The 17,407-nt window shown below is 35.2% G+C and overlaps 1 protein-coding gene across 1 annotated transcript; it reads left to right on the top strand.

Annotated features, from left to right (window-relative positions):
- Positions 1-7,107: 7,107 nt before the first annotated feature.
- LOC127073442 (uncharacterized) lies at positions 7,108-13,253 on the top strand. The gene is made up of 8 exons (XM_051014590.1): positions 7,108-7,490; positions 7,702-7,829; positions 8,399-9,344; positions 9,802-9,893; positions 10,355-10,429; positions 11,668-11,729; positions 11,817-11,886; positions 12,191-13,253. Exons 1-8 carry the CDS (start codon positions 7,322-7,324, stop codon positions 13,067-13,069), a joined length of 2,421 nt encoding a protein of 806 aa, XP_050870547.1. The 5' UTR covers positions 7,108-7,321; the 3' UTR covers positions 13,070-13,253.
- The last annotated feature ends 4,154 nt before the right edge of the window (positions 13,254-17,407 follow it).

Raw genomic sequence — 17,407 nt, 5'->3', positions numbered from 1 at the left:
ATGGATGAGTTAGAACAAATAGGAGATGTTGATCAATTGAAAGATAAAATGGTTGATATTCTGACAACCTTGCAATCTTTGGTGGAAAAAAGAGAAAAGCATGAATATGTGCCTGCAAGTGTGGAGTATCATAACATCACTACTGAATCGCACAATATTGATCATTCTTTTCTTCGTCATCCTTTAGGGGCATTAAGTATAATCAAGGTTTGACCAACTCTACCTCATATAAGGAAAAGTGGTAGCTGTGAGTCATGGTCAGTTGTATCAGGAAAAAAAGAGGAATTTGACAAAGATTCACGCGGGAAGTTGAGCCTAAACTATGAAGGTCCATATGTTATGAAAATGACCTTTTTTGGAGGAGCTTTAATTCTTACAACTATGGATGGCGAAGAGTTTCCACTCCATGTGAACTCCAATGCAGTTAAACATACTTTGCCTAACAAAAAAGAACCCACTAACTCAAAAATGAGAAAGGGAAACTTAGGTAAAAAAGGGACCTCCTAAAGGATTGAAAACTCAAAAGAGCGATTCAGGCAAGAGTTAGGGATTTTCAAAGAAGGAAAAAAAGACTGCAACATGTGATATGGTAGAAGTCAAGAATATAAGGTTAGAGGAGCCCGAGGAAGAAGCCTTAGATGGTGTAAATAAAACCTGAAGCAATGTCTCAGTCTTGGAAAATATATCGACCTCAATCTTTGAGTGGGTAAAGAGCCAACCAAACAATGAATCAAGCATGGCAGTTTATCCTCGACCTTGATGATCATTTGGCTATTTCGACATGTTCATTTGTAATTTCCTTGTTTGTTGAGTGCTATTTGTTTTTGAACATGTTGTTTTTTCAATGGTAATATTAATAAAATGAGAATGCATCTTTTGAAATCAATTATTTCATGTTCACTCTTTTGTATACCATCATTCTTTACTCCGAAGAAAAAAATATCAATGTTTTTTCATTTCACTATTTCTCACCATTTTATTCGGAGAGAATCCAAAATCCACCATTATGTTATGAGAGAATCTAGAACCCACAATTTTATTCGGAGAGAATCCAAAATCCACCATTTTGTTTTGAGAGAATCCATAACTACCATTTTGTTCTAAGAGAATCCAGATCCCACCATTTTGTTTTATGTTTTCAGCATGATTGATTTGAGATCAAGTTATCATCAGATTTGAGTGAAGGATGAAGATATTCCAAAGACAACTTTTAGAACCCGATATTGTCACCATGAGTACTCAATGATGTTGTTCGGTGTGTCTAATGCACCAGGTGTGTTTATGGAGTACATGAACATAATTTTTCATCCCTATTTGGATAAGTTTGTTGTGGTATTCATCAATGACATCTTGGTGTATTCGAAGTTAGATGAAGAACATACATGACATCTGAAAGTTGTGTTGCAGACCTTGCAATAGAATAAGTTATATGTGAAGTTGTCCAAGTGTGAGTTCTGGTTGCATGAAGTGAGATTCCTTGGTCATGTGATTTCCAGTGGTGGTACAATAGTTGATTCATCTAAGGTAGACTCAATGTTATAGTGGGAGAATCTTAAGTTTGTTACTGAGATCATAAATTTTCTTAGGTTGGCTGGTTATTACAAAAGGTTTATAGAAGGCTTTTCGAGATTACCTTTGCCTTTGACTCAATTGACTTGAAAAGGACAAGCTTATGTGTGTGATTCTCAGCGTGAAGAAAGTTTCCAAGAGTTGAATAAAAGGTTGACAACATATCTAGTTTTGGTTTTTCCATATGCGAAGGAATCCTTTATTATGTATTATGATGCTTCTAAGATGGGTTTAGGTGGTGTGCTTATGCATAATCGTCAGGTGGTTGCGTATGCTTCGTGATAGATGAAGATTCATGAGAGGAATCATTTTACCCATTATTTACAGTTGGCAACTGTGGTGTTTATGCTTAAAGTTTAGAGACATTATATCTTTGGTTCTAGATTTGAAGTGTCAAGCGATCATAAGAGTTTGAAGTATTTTTTCAATTAGAAGGAGTTGAACATGAGACATAAAAGGTGGCTTGAGTTCTTGAAGGACTACGACTTAGAGTTGAGTTAACATCTGGGTAAAGCTAACATGGTAGCAAATGCTTTGAGTAGAAAGTCCTTTCATATGTCAACATTTATGGTTAGAAAGATGAACTTGATTGAGCAGTTCTGAGATCTTAGTTTCGTATGCGAAATGACACCGCAAAGTATTAGGTTGGGTATGCTGAAGTTGATAAACAATGTTCTGGGCGAGATCAAAGACGTCCATAAATCAAATTTGGGATTGATTGACTGATTAGTGTTGATCAATCAGGGTAAATAGGAGAATTTCATAATTATGAGAATGGTGTTATGAGGTTCAGAAATAGAGTATGTTAACTGGATTTTCTAGAGCTTAAAAAGAAAATTCTTGAGGAAGGTCACATAATTGGCTTGAGTATTCATCTCGGTTCTACGAAGATGTATCAAGACCTTAAGAAGATGTTTTGGTAGTCGGATATGAAAAAGGATATTGCTGAGTTTGTTTATTCTTGCTTGACTTGTCATAAGTCGAAGATCGAGCATCATAAGCTCTCAGGATTGATGCAATCGTTGAGTATTCTTGAGTGGAAATGGGATGATAACATTTCAATGGACTTTGTGACAGGTTTAACAAAGACTAAAAAGGGAAGTGATTCTATATGGGTAATTGTTGATAGACTAACTAAATCATCTCATTTCATTCTGATAAAGAGCAGTTACCCGTTGCAAAAGTTAGCAGAGGTTTACATCAATGAGATTGTGAAACTACATGGTATTCCTTCGAGCAGTGTATCAGATAGAGATATGAGGTTCACATCAAAGTTTTAGAAGATTTTGTATGAATCTTTAGGAACTAAGTTGAGATTGAGTTTTGGTTATCATCCACAGGCAGACGGTCAGGCAGAGAGAAGTATCCAATTCTTGGAAGATTTGTTGAGAGCTTGTGTTCTAGAACAAGGAGGTAATTGGGATAACTACTCACCGTTGATTGAGTTCACCTATAACAATAATTTTCATTATAGTGTTAGAATGACACCATATGAGGATTTGTATGGAACGAGGTGTAGTATTCCTTTGTGTTGGTAGTAATTAGGTGAAAGTGTTGTGCTTGGATCAGAGATCGTTTAACAGAATACTAAGAAGATCAAGATGGTTCAAAAGAATATGAAAGCTTCATAGAGTTGACAAGTAAAGTCGACAAAATATTTATCACGATAGGCGGAGGAAGGCACTTGAGTTCCAAGAGGGAGATCATGTGTTTTTTAGAGTTACTCTGGTAATTGGTGTTGGTCAATCGTTGAAATCTCAAAAGCTCACGACTCATTTCATTAGTTTGTATCAGATCCTCCACAAAGTATGAGCGATGGCCTATAGAGTTGTATTACCACCGTATCTTTCAAATATTCATGGTGTCTTTCAAGTGTCGCAACTTCGGAAGTACATTCATGATCCGTCTCACGTGATCCAATTGGACGATGTGCAAGTTAGAGAGAACTTGACTATTGAGGCATCACCTTTGTGGATTAAGGATCATGAAGTGAAACACTTACGAGGAGAGGAGTTTGCTTCAGTGAAGGTATTGTAGGGAGAACATGCTAGTGAAAGTGTGACTTGGGAGCTCGAGATTCAGATGAGAGAGTCATATCTGAAGCTTTCTCCTTCAGGTAATTTTCGAGGGTAAAAATTCTTTAAGTGGAGGAGAGTTGTAACACCCTGATTTTATTATATTTATTTTTAATTAAATTAAAATTAATTTTTATTTAATTATTGGTGTATTTGGTGTGTTTAGTGGTTTTTGGGGTTTATTTAAGAATATAGATGATTAATGAGAATTTTGGTTATTTTAAATAATTAAAATAATAAAGAAAACAGGAAGTTGGAGAGTTTGGATAGAAATTGAGAATAATGAATTAATATGGCGAGGGGTTAAGGAAATGTTGGTCTCAAGTGTAATAATTAAAAGATAAATTAGGTTAATATAAATTTTAAGAGAAGTAGTAGATATTAGGTTTTAGTTTGACAATACGTGAAAATTAGAGTTTTGGGAAAAAAACATATGGGAGAGAAGATCAATAAGGATTTTGAGGAAGAAGAAGAGCCATAACCAAAACTTAGATTCTTTGTTGGAAAATCAAGGTATGAGGGATTACTTGAATATAGGTGTCAATTTCATGAAGGGTAGAGAGAGATCCTCACCGTCCTCTAGGTTTTCTTATCTTTTTCACCATTGTTGAATATTTGATGTGTTTAAGAAAGATAATGTAAAACTTAGTCCATATGCTATGATGAATATGAATTTGTATGATAATTTTGATGTTGATGTGCAAATGTCTTTGTATGTACATAATTATTGGATTGTTGTTCATGTTTGGAGTTTTGGTATGATGGATATGGTCAATTTATGAGATAATGTTGACTTGGATGTTGAAAGATGATAAATAATTGATGATTATTTGATGTTTATTATGTATATTTGATATTAAAATCATGTTATAATTATTGTATGATGAATTCTGAGCGTTTTAGTTTTTACTAAATTGAAATCGAAGCCCAAAAGTGCTCAAATAGGGGAAAATCGCAAAATAGCATTTTTGGGTCCTGGGTACTGCAGGTGGCTCTAGAAGCTCCTTGGGTTTTGTACCATGTGAGTCATTTCGAGCGTAACTTGAGTTCCGTGACTCCGTTTGAAGTGCGGTTCGAAGCATTGGATAGTTGTCGCGTAACTTTACCTTATAATAACTCCTTAGAGATTAAACATGTATATGAAAATATGAATGATGTGTTTACTTGTGAGTGTATTAACATGTGTGTTGTTATGCTTACAAAATTATGCAATATTGATGGCTTTATTTGGAGAATATTCAGGTTCTAGAGTGAACCAGTGTTGTGTTGTGAGTTGTGCATTTATCATGCATTTATGGTGTATGGACTTCGGTTCGGTGGCGTGCTTTGTTCCAGTGGTGGGATCGGGAGCGAGTAACTGATTTTAGTGAGTGGAATCAGTGAAGCGTTGTTGTTTCTATGACGATGATCAATAACGATTTTGGTGTGCTCTGATATAGTAGTCTGATCGAGAGCGAGTTGGGAAAATTCAGTAATAGACCTCTGATGTCCAGATGAGTTGGTATCGCATTTGTATATAGAGTTAAGGTGTTGTCACATTGCATATATACCTGCATTGTGAATAATTGTTATTATTTTTATGGTAAATGATGTATGTGGATTATGAATTGATAATGTGTGGGTGATTGATGAATATATGGTGTTGTTGTATAGTAGTTGTAAGTTATTGATTATGTTATGTGTTGCACCGTTAACTATTTGAGTGTATTCTCACCCCTTATGTTGCTGTTGTGTCTATGCACCTCCAGAGTACAAATAATCAGGTAGAAGAGTAGATGCTTGATGCTAGAGGATGGTGTTGTGCCTCTTTGGTTATTTACCGTTCGAGTCTTATTGGGCCGCTCTGATATTTAACATTGGGGGACAAAATGTTCTATTTATTTCGTTGTTACATGTCTTTCCTATTTTGAAGTTTATGAACCACTTGTTATTTGTTTGTAATTGAGACTTATATGTCAAATGTTATGATTTCCGCTGCTTAATCCTGGAAGTTTTATTTGTGATTCTTTTATGCTGTGGCAAACCATGCGTGACACTCTAATTGTTGAGTTTTTAAATGAATTATTTGATTAAATATATAGTTGGGGAATTATTGTGTTACAACTGACATGTATTAGATGCCACTACACTGCAAATCTCGTCGATCAACGACAATTGGCAGAGAATTGGATCAAAAGATGGAAAGAATTTTTTGGACACGACTCAAGGAGTTACTGCTTATATTCCTTTTGCTTTCGGTGGAGATCTGATTTTGGATCAAAAAGGATTCTTTCGTAAAATTTTACGAGAATCAAAAGTCGCTTCCCACAGACGACGCCATTGTTTCGTACTGGAACTGGAAATAGTTGAACTAGGTGGTGTGGAATTCTGAATCGACGATGTTGATCTCTGATACGGTTAGGGATGGGAAAAATCTCATATCTGCGGATAAAATCTGATATGTAGCTTAATGAATATCCGCATATAAAATGAATGGATATTTAAATACCTATTTTTTAATGGATACAGATGCAGTTTTAATGATATTTGTACCTGCGAATATCCTCATTTGTTAATAAATTATAAAGATTTTTTAAATATCATTAGTTTATTATACTATGTCTTTTTATCTTCTAAAATAATTAGCATTCTCATTTTTTTGAAAGTTTTCTTTGGATAAAATCTTTCACATTCCATACAAATCTTATTTGGTCATTTCATATTTGAGCTTCTTCTATACTCCAAACTTCACTTCAACAATTCCATTGTCCAACCAATCAATATTGCCCTTCCTCCGCCCATCAAACCAATATGGCCCTCAATCCGTCCAACCAATGTCTCCCTTCGTACTCGTCGTCCGCTCTTCCACTATAACTCACAATCACAATATTTTTAATTTGTTTTTGTTAAAAATAAAATATATGAAAATTATGTTTGAATGTTATAATATTTGGATGAAAAAGAAGGAAGTTTTAATGGAATAAAATTTTGTTATAAAATTAAGAGGGAATTGTATGAATGTTATGTGATAATAACTTTTTGTATCATATTTATCCAAGAGAGCATACACTATTCGTCCCCATGGATATCCATTTACATCCCTAGTTACGTGGCACATGGGTGGACTTGCAAGGTTAACACTTCAACGCCCAAGTCAATTCAAGATTCAAGACGATTATAGTAATTGTAGAGATCAAAATATGTAACTTGCATTTTGTGTGAGATGGTTTTTATATCTTAGATCAAGTGGAGTGAATTTGCATTGTTTTGAGCCTAAGCCTCTTGAGCCTTCGGTCGATCCATAACAAATATGTTAATGATAAACACTCTTTTATCTTTTTATACAAAACTATTTTTTCCAAAAATATTAAATTTTTTTCTATATTTTTAAAAATGATTATTTTTCGAATCTCTTGCCTTCCAAACTTCTAAACAAAAACTAAAATAAACTACTGGCTATCATTATTGTTTAGTTGATTGGGCCTAAAATTGGATCCAACATGGAGGTACATTTTTATTCGGATCGGAGGGGAATATTCTAATGGGTCGGGTTATAACAACCCGTATGGAGACTCGGTCCCACGCTTGCGTTCCATCTTCTCATTTTATTTGGTCATTGCATTAATCTTCACCGCCATTGAAAGACAACAAAGCACGTTATAACAAACCACAACCGCGATTGTTCAAACGAAGCAAAAATGGGCGGTGGAAGTAGAAGAGGAAGAGGTAGAGGAAGATCCAACAACAGCGGAAGCGGAAGTGGAAACCCTAAAATCCGCAAAAGAGGTTCAGTCGCTAGAGAAGCACTTTTTGTCGAAGGTGGATTCTTATCCGATTGGAGTCCCTCCTCCTCCAACCGCAATTCAGGTTCTATCCGTTTCTCTCTCTGTTTGATTGCTCAAAAATGGATTTTTTTTTCTTAATCAGATTAGTTATTCCATTCCAATTACTGTAAAATTATGGTAATTGTTCATAGTGTTGAAGATTTTGCTTCATTGGGATCTGCTTTATTTTTTATTTTCAATGTGTGACCTTCGATGCTTTGTTTTGGATATTTTTTCCTTCAATTGGAGTGCAGGTAGAAATGGTAGTTCCAATAACAAATCTGGGAGTCTACGTAGAGGACAGGCCTCTGCCTCTGAAAATGGATTTGCAAAATCTTTGGGGACTACTATTGGATTCAATTATTCTTCACCTGTTGTTCAGGTTTGTATGTATTATAATGAAGTTTTTAATGTTGGTATAAAAATGAAAACCGAGTTTTGGTTTAGGATTTAATGATCTAAAGAGTTTACATTGTGTAAAAAGTAAAATTCTTAACTGGGATTTTCTTGCTAGAATTTTTCATCAAGCAACAAGTATTATATTTATAGCAGTGTCCATGGGTTTCTAGGTGAACAGAAAATTTCCACAAAAAAAATTAGTTTAAGTTTCAAGGTTGTGTTAGATGTATAATAGATAATATAATGACTGATTTTTATACTCACTAGGCTGCATCATAAATTGTTTGCAGCAATTCTTTGACCGTATATGTACTCACAAGTTTTGTGAGTGCATTTACTTACTAGTTCAGTTAAGTATCCTAGAGGAATATGTTTATCGGAAAATCTACAACTTGATGAAACATGAAGGTTAAATTTTTTTATCTTTGAATTTACCCCTCAGCATAGTTTCGTTAAGTGTCTCTGATTAAAAATGCGTTTAATTTAATTGAGGTCAGATAAGCTATGTCCATAGTTGCTTCAGAGTAACTTGCATTTATCGGTATATACCAGGAGGTCTCGCATGTTGGGATTGGGAACAACAATGAAGATAGTAACTTAAATCAGATGCTCCAACCTTTTGTTTCGGTGGATTGCCAGCAGAGTCAAATTATTGCTAATGAAGACCAGACACCGCCTCCTTCAAAGCACAACATTGTGGAATATAGTTACAGTTATGGTGATTTTGTTTTGGGAGACAGCTCTCATAGAGGATTAGGTTTCCCTGCTGAAGATGATAAGACCCCAAGTGGCATTGGCACATCATCTGAACAAATGCTACAGTCAACCCCAGTTTTAGATTCATCATCCTTCGAAAAGGATGTTGGTTCCGATGAGGTTATCAACTGTGAGTTAAGCAATCAGATGGAAGAAGACTTGCCATCAAAGGCGTCTTCTACGAGAAATTCAGGGTTTCTCTCTATTGGAGGTCTTAAGTTATACACAGAAGACATCTCAGAGGATGAAAGTGCAGAAAATGACATTGAAGCCTCGTCTGATGAGGATGACTCTATGTCTTCTGAGCCAGAAGAAGGACTTGGATCATCCGAAAGCAATTATTCTGAAGATACATCTGACAGTGATTCAGACATTGATGAAGACGTTGCAGAAGATTATTTGGAAGGAGTTGGTGGTAGTCAAAACATCATCGATGCAAAATGGTTGCTAGACCCTGTTTTGGATGAGTCAGATGACGATAGTTCTTCAAGCGGTAGCTATGATGAGGCTTTGGAGAAGTTGGGTGGCATTTCCCTTCAAGACGCCTCCAGGGAATATGGCATGAAGAATGCCCAACCATGGAGGAAACGATCTGTAAAGAAGCATGTTCCTTTTACCCTGGATGACCTAATGCTAGAAAAGGATCCAAGAACCATTTCTGCTAGAAAGAAGCATGTTCCTCGGTTTCCTCATTCTTGGCCTTCACATGCTCAGAAGAGTAAAGCGTCCAAAAGAATCCACGGTACGACTATTCTACACCCCCTATGTCAAAGATCCAATGTTATTCCCTTAGTTCTATGCTTTTAATTTAAGTAAATTGCTTGTTAAATTTAATTCTACTTTTTGATCCTCAAAAGCTGAGTTTTTTAGTTGAAGGATGTTGTAGCCACAAATATCCTTGCATTAGTATCATTAATTACCTGTAAAAATTTTAGTCCCTTGTTCGTTTTGGCTGGATGTTTGAAATAGCAAGGCTCGGAAAGCAGCTAGTTGGGAAGTGGTTGTATGTTTAGTTTTGTCTATGCATTCGTCTTTTCACTTGAGGGCTGAACTTTGAATTCCACATTACTACAGATTTGCATAAATATATATGGTTGAACTGGAAATGGTTGAACTTCTAGTGAATGAATTATAGAAGTTGAAAAAACGTCCCTTATGGAATTCCAGCCATTCATTTTGCTAACATAGGTTCTGTACAGGTGAAAAAAAGAAACTCCGTAAAGAAAGGATTGCTGTCAAGCGTAGAGAAAGAATGCTACACCGCGGTGTTGATCTTGAGAAAATCAATTCGGTATGGACTTCATCACCAATTGTAGTTATTTCTGGGTTCTTGATAAAAATGCATAGTTTTCTTTATCCTTTCATGAACACTCGTGTTCAATGTGTCATATATGTGTAGATCAATGGTATTTAGTTATAAGTTATATCTTCTTGTATCAAAACATAGTTCCTGTTTTCTGAAATATATAATTTAGTTAAAAATGTGTGTCTTAATTAAAGATATACTTACTCACTGATTTATGTGTTATTTTATATCTACATTTATGGAAGGTAGCAGTTTATGCATGTCGCATTATATATATAGTCGTCGTAGGAGAAATATGACAATTTTCACCCATTAATCTGTGTTTTGTGATGTATTGCTTTATCCTAAATCATATATTTCTTTGTCCAGTGTAACTTCTCTTCTAAGTTACCATGCTTGACTTAGTTGTGGTTTCTCACTCTGACTTTTTTTGTTGGGATTTTTAGAAACTAGAACAGATTGTTTTGGGGAAAGTGGACATGTTCTCTTTTCAGCCTATGCATTCTCGGGATTGCTCACAGGTAGGAATCCTTTTTTACTGTATGCCGATCTCTCTCACAAGTGTCCTAAAAGTAGCATGGCCTAAATTCATTGCTATTTCAAATGATTACCGGTTTCTGATTTATGTTGTATACTGGCCTCTGTTTTATTCTGTGAAGGATGTACGGTAATTGTGATGATATTAACATAGTTTTCAGAAATTAAAATCAAATTTAGTATCGATTTAAAAAATACTCTTAAATTGTTATTTATAAAAAAAAGCTCAAGTGCACCTTTGGCTCCCCTATTTTTATTTTTAAATGAAGTTTTGGTCCTCCCATTTTAAAAACCGTTTTTTGGTCCTCCAGTTTCACTTTTTTCTGAAATTCCACTCATTCTATTTTGATGTCATTTTTGCCGATGTGAATTCTGCACACTGAATCTTGACTGCACTATTTGGATTTGACTTTAACAATTCCTTGATATAACTCTTTAAATCTGAGAATTGGTCACCGCCAGCTCCTTGAATCAACTCGACTGCTCTTTTATTGGCTGTGTAAGCTTGTTCACGTGACAATTTCACATCCCTTATCAATGGCTTCAGCAACCAGCCCTTTGGATTTTATATCAGGAGTATGTCTCTGTGTATACACAAATAGTTTCTAACAATGACCCCAAAATGGGATGGAGGGTGAAAATTCCATAAAAGGTGAAATTGTGGACCAAAAAACCGGTTTTTAAAATAAGGGAACAAAAATGCATTTAGGCCTGCAAAATAATATGTTGCGGTAACCTTTTTCTACTATTAAGACCGTCAAGTTCATCAAAATCATGAGAAATTGAAATATAAAAAATAATTTTTTTAATTTATAGTTAGAATTTATACTTGAAATGTTTGATTGTACCATGTTAAATAAAATTTAATGTTGTATTTATTTATATATTTTTTAAATCCTGGATCTTACATTACAAATTAGAATTCAATATATGTATCAGAAGATAAATAAATTAGAATTCAATATAGATTTCTAATCTTACGTCTATTTTTTCACAACCAAAGATGATAATTTCAAACTGATTCAAATTTTGTTAGAATTGATTTTGAAATTAAAATCCTGAACTATAGTTCTAATTCTGTATTCCAACATCAGATGTATGTGATTTTGGTATGCCGGGTTAGTGACATGATATTCATCTACTATTTAATTTGTCATGCACTCTTGTCAACCTATTCTGAACTGTGTCGCCTTGTAATGATTTCAGTTTTCAATGAATTTAGGTACAGCGGTTGGCTGGAGTTTATCAGTTGCGGAGTAGCTGCCAAAATTCTGGGAAAAGAAGGTGGTGATGATCTTCCCATAGTCAAATAATTGATTGTTAGTGTTTACAGTTGCAAAATTAATACCTAGTCTGGATTTATGGTTTCAGATTTGTGACCGTGATGCAAACACATTCTACATCAATGCCATCTTCAAGTGGTAGACAGCGTCTGGAAAAGGTTCTGTGGCATCACTAATTACATCTTGAAATTCATTCATTTATACCTTGCGTAGAATTTATGATTTTCTTTCTGATTTCATCCTTGTTGGCCCATTCTCTCATTTTTCCCACTCTTCCACCAATGCCAATGAAACTTCAAAACATTAATTTGAAGCTTTTGATCATTCAATTCAACAATTGGATATTTATTTGAATCTTCAGATATTTTAACTGCTATATCAAAGACACGGTTGTTTACAGATTTTTAATCATCTGTACTGTTAAGTTTTTATAGGTGAGACTCACTATTTCATTAACTTCAGTTGTTAGGAGCTGATGATGAGGAAGCTGATTTTTCTGTCATGGATCCTATGAACAAGAAGTCAGCGAGTGAAAGCAGAAGACTGAAAAAGAAAAATGCTAAAAGGAATGATTTTAGACTGCTAGAACTTCAATCTGGCCAGAGCAAGACACCAAAGAACTCAGCTAGCAGAGGCAGTAGTAAAGTAAAGGACAAGAAAGGGAGTGGACAAAAGAGTTCATATGCTAGTCAGCCGTTGTCATTTGTATCAAGTGGCATAATCCACTCAGAAACTGTAAAGGTCATTGCCATGGATTCTGAAGAAACTGATAGTGCAAATAAGAAGGGTGCCACCATCTCTGCTGATATAGGTTCTTTTGAGGTACACACTACTGGTTTTGGTTCAAAAATGATGGCTAAAATGGGATACACGGAAGGAGAAGGATTGGGGAAAAATAGTCAAGGTATAGCACAGCCCATTGAGGTTGTCAAAAGGCCCAAATCACTTGGTTTGGGTGTGGAATTCTCTAGCATTGTTGATGAGCCAGCGCCAGCTAGGGACAAGTCTTCTAGTATTGGTACTTCTGAAAAGCGTACCAAAAGCTCAGGAACGGGTTCTTATGGAAAGCATATAAAAGGGTCTTCAAGTATTGGTTCTTCTGGAAAGCATAGAAAAAGATCTTCAACTTCAGGTATTGGTTCTTTTGAAAGCCATACAAAAGGATCTTCAACTTCAGGTATTGGTGCTTTTGAAAAGCATACAACAGGGTTTGGATCAAAGATGATGGCAAAGATGGGGTTTGTTGAAGGTACAGGATTAGGCAGAGAATCACAGGGCATTACTGCTCCATTGGGTGCTGTTAGGTTACCAAAGTCCCGGGGACTGGGTGCCAAAGGTTAATTTAAATGTCACGCGTGTCTGTTACTTTCTAATTGTGTATTTCTAATTTAAATGTTATGATTCTCATTGTAATTTAGCATTACCGCAGCATGACTATAGTTTTATAACTTGTAGTTTTTGTAATTCTGGAAATAATAAAAGAACTCGGTCCTACTTCTATGGAGGACATGTAGTTTATGATTAAGATATCTGGTACATTGAATTTGACCAACTATGAGATAGGTTCCTGTAGTTTTTATGTTTATGTATGATACGATACTTATGTGGTGCCAATGGAATGGACAACCCTGATTAATCAAATCTTGTTTTTCTTCCTCTATTTTAAGGTTCTATTTCTTTATTGTATTTGTTTTTGTAAATTAATAACTAAGTGGCTGATATCTTTAAGTGAAACTAGCTCCATTGTTATCACTAATTATATCTTAATCATTCCATATTTATTTGTTAAAGTTCTTAACCACATAACATGAAATTGAGTGTTCTCATTTCTTAACCACATAACTAATATTTGTGAAATTGAGTGTTTTTAAGTCTCGGGAAAATGTGAGTTAGAACTACTGCATCTGTTACCAAATCACGAAAACTATTAGACACCAAGAAAATGATATCATTGAATAATATTTTGGTTAATCTCTCATCTTCATAGGGGCCATTTATTCCTTTCAGATTTCAATTTAAACCTGTCATGTCTTTTGGATGAATGCTGTATGCAACACCTTCAACTCAACAGAAAGCAAAACTAAAATATTTCGTTTCTTATCTGAAATTTAAATCGCAACTATGTTCTGTTTTGTTAACCTACATATATTTATTGATAATGAAAGTGGTTTAGTTCAAAGAACCTTTATTTTTGATTGGTATGGAAGCACTACTATACATTCCCTCTGGTCAAAATAAGATAAAAGGGTGTACCGTTTACCAGTTTAGTTTATTTGCACGTTCTAGCACTATCCCATTTAGATCTGGACTTCACTTTACCTAGCTTCATGCTGAATTAAGCTTCAAAATACTAACCCTTTACGTTAATGTCAATTCAAAGATACCTTTATTTTAAAACAAGGATATTCAATATCACAACTTTAAACCTGTTCTGTAACTTCAATTATAATTTTTTCTATCCTAACTTATAATTGGCGCCTCAATATATCAAATACTCCTGCAACGTTTTTTTTTTCTTTTTTCTTTTTGATAAAAAATACTCCTGCAACGCTTTATTATACTTACTAGACATTGAAAAGTTACACAAGAATGAAACACACATTACATTGCGTTATCATAGGAGCACTGCATAATACAGTGTATTAGATCATAAATGCATATAATTTTTAATCACAAGAATTCTTAAGCAAATCATACAATAGAAGATTCACAAATTCTGACTCAACAAACAAAAATTGATATTATAAGGTTGAATATTATAACTAGAATTTAAACATTAGTAACAATTTGTATATTAGAGTTTCTATTATTACCACTTCTTCATATAAAATTTTATAAAAGTAAAATGAGAGTTTTTATTTATTTAGAGAAAAAACTATAATAACGTTGGAGAACATATTACTAGGATTAGAAAATAAACTACAAATTAAGGGGGGCTAGTGTTCCACTTATTTATTAATTTTGCCATCAAATATTTTTTTTATTACAAATTAAAATTTGTTTTTGTTTTAATTATCAAACACTTTTTTCGAATATATTATTGAACATTTTTAATTATAAAGAAGTCAACGTACTTGTAAAAGATGCATAGTAAATTAATTATTATACTAGATAAATAAATAAATACTTTTATAACAATTAAAACTATAAAATAATTTAAATATTGCTTACTAATTACAGTTAAAAAAAATATCAATTATCACCATCATCATATATTACTATAATTTTTAGTTAATAATATAATATGGTTAATTGAAATTTTTTCATTGTAGAATCATTTTATTTTATAAGTGCATATTTATTATAAAAATATTTTATTTTTTTAAATAATATTGCACCATTATAAATTTTTTTTTTGTTTCTAACGAGATTTTTTTTCTAAATAACCAAGTTTTTCAAATAAAATACGAAAATAACCAATTTTTCAAAATAAATACCAAAATAACCAACTTTGTGAGAGGAGACGGCAGATGCATTGGCGCACATGCATTGGGCCTCTTGAAGAGGCGCCAATGCTTGTGGCGCCTGCATGGCCCTCCTAAAGGAGGCGCCCATGCATCTGACGCCTACATGGCCCTCCTAAAGGAGACGCCATTGCCTTTGGCGCCTATGTTCTCTTGTTCTGGTGGGTGTATGCGCCACCACATCTGACGCATACACCCTCTTATAGTATTTTTTTTTAAATTTATTTTAGTTATTTATTTTTTAAAAATATTTTTGGTTTTTAATATTTAATATTTATTATTTAATACATAAGAAATAAAAATAAAAATAAACATGATTCATTAAAGATGTAATAATTGGTTACATTGGAAATACCAAAAACCTAATGACCCGCCCGATTATAACGTCCTCCGGTTCCACATCCCGGTGCGTTAGGTTGTCTCCGAGGTCTCCCACGATTTTCTTAAGGTGTTTGTGGTCTTTGGGTGCTAACCTGATCGAGCGATGGCTGGTTGGAAGGTCCGGTAGAAGTTCCGGCGGTATTTGACAGATGTGTCATCATTTGTTCCCAATATCTGGAGGGGCTCTGGCCAACGGCGCTTCCGTAATGGAGTTCGGTGTCCATGTCATCGTAGTTAGGACGTTGGGGTTGAGTGAGTTGGGGACGGTATAGTTGCCCAAATTGGCCCATTTAGTCGTTTTGAAAACGAAGCAATGGTTCTTGAGGCGTACTATAGTTAAACAGTGGTTGGGTGTTAAATGGTGGGGGGCTACGATGACGTGACCCATATGAATCATCTGGGCTATAGACGGTTGTGGTTGCGGGGTTTGGTTCTTGGTTTTGTGTTTGGGTGGGTGGTATGAATGGATTGCGACGTTGGATGGTTCGTTGTGTGGGTGGTTGGCATGAACGGGTTGCGATGTTGGGTGTGTGGTTGTTTTGTGTATGTGGTCGGTTGATGTTGTGTGGTTGGTTGTTGGGTTTGGGTGGGCTCACATTGGTGTTGGGTGGTGAATTGATGTGAGACATACGATGACGAAGCAAGTTGGCGCGGATCCATCAAATACCGCGGCTCAGATACAAATTGCTGAGTTGTTACAGACCTAAACCATGCCATATATTGTTGAGTCGGTCTTGCACCTTGGATGACTGGTTCGTTCAGAATGTGTTGTCGTCGATTCCTCCATTGACGACACATGTCTTTTGCAAAGTCTCTCCAGTCAGAATAATCCCACTGTGCATCAGCCCTTTTTTGATGCCAATTCCCCAAACACGTGGGAGATTCTGGAATTTGTTGTAGCATTCCGAACTGCAGTTTCACCCGGTCACTTTGGTGCACTTTGGTTAGACTATGTAGTTCATGCCGTCAACCAGGTCACAATCGTAATAACTGTCCTAATTTTGTAACGAAAAGACAGTTGTTCATAAAAAATAACACAAACAATTAAAACAACTAGAATAAAAAACTATGCGATTACAACCATCAAAACAATTTTGAACATGTAATGCATCATCCTACGAGCATCTTGGTCGGTCTTAGTATCCATCCATTCGCGCACTTCTCCGTTTTGCTTGAACGTGGACACAAGCCATTCTATTCTTCTAATCCGTTCACCCTCTCCAATTTCTCCCTCTAACCAACTGTACAACGTCCGATTAAGACGTTCAAACGTATTTGTGTTCCAAAGTCGAACCTGTATCGGAGCCGCAACGACAGAAAATATTACATCAGCATTTCGTTTCTGAATGTATGCAGACATTGTTGAAATAAAGAAAATTAAAATTGATGGTTGAACTAGACTAGGAGATGAATTTGAGTGAAAATAATTGTAAGCAAAAGGATGGTATTTATAGAGACGGAAGGTGAATTGGCACCCACATCACACATGCGCCACAAGCAGTACACACACAGGCGCCACAAAAATTGGCGCCTTGCACACGCACACAGGCGCCCGGGCCATGCAGGCGCCCTTGCCTCTGGCGCCTCCTTTTGGAGGGCCATGCAGGCGCCACACATACTGGCGTCTCTTCATTTATTTTTTTGGGTGTGCGCCAACTGCCCCGGCGCATCCTCACCAAAGTTGATTATTTTGGTTTTTTTTTGGAAAAATAGTTATTTTCGTATTTAATTTGAAAATGTTTGTTTTTTGAAAAAAAATTCTTCAAGCGACGATTACGTGAGACAAAAAGCAAATAAATAGAAGGGTAGAATAGTCATTTAGTGATTCGAGAAA

Source organism: Lathyrus oleraceus, chromosome 4 (assembly GCF_024323335.1).
Source record: "Lathyrus oleraceus cultivar Zhongwan6 chromosome 4, CAAS_Psat_ZW6_1.0, whole genome shotgun sequence".
Classification (NCBI taxonomy): domain Eukaryota; kingdom Viridiplantae; phylum Streptophyta; class Magnoliopsida; order Fabales; family Fabaceae; genus Lathyrus; species Lathyrus oleraceus.
Note: the sequence above shows the minus strand (reverse complement) of the source record. Positions and strands in the feature narration are given on the sequence as shown.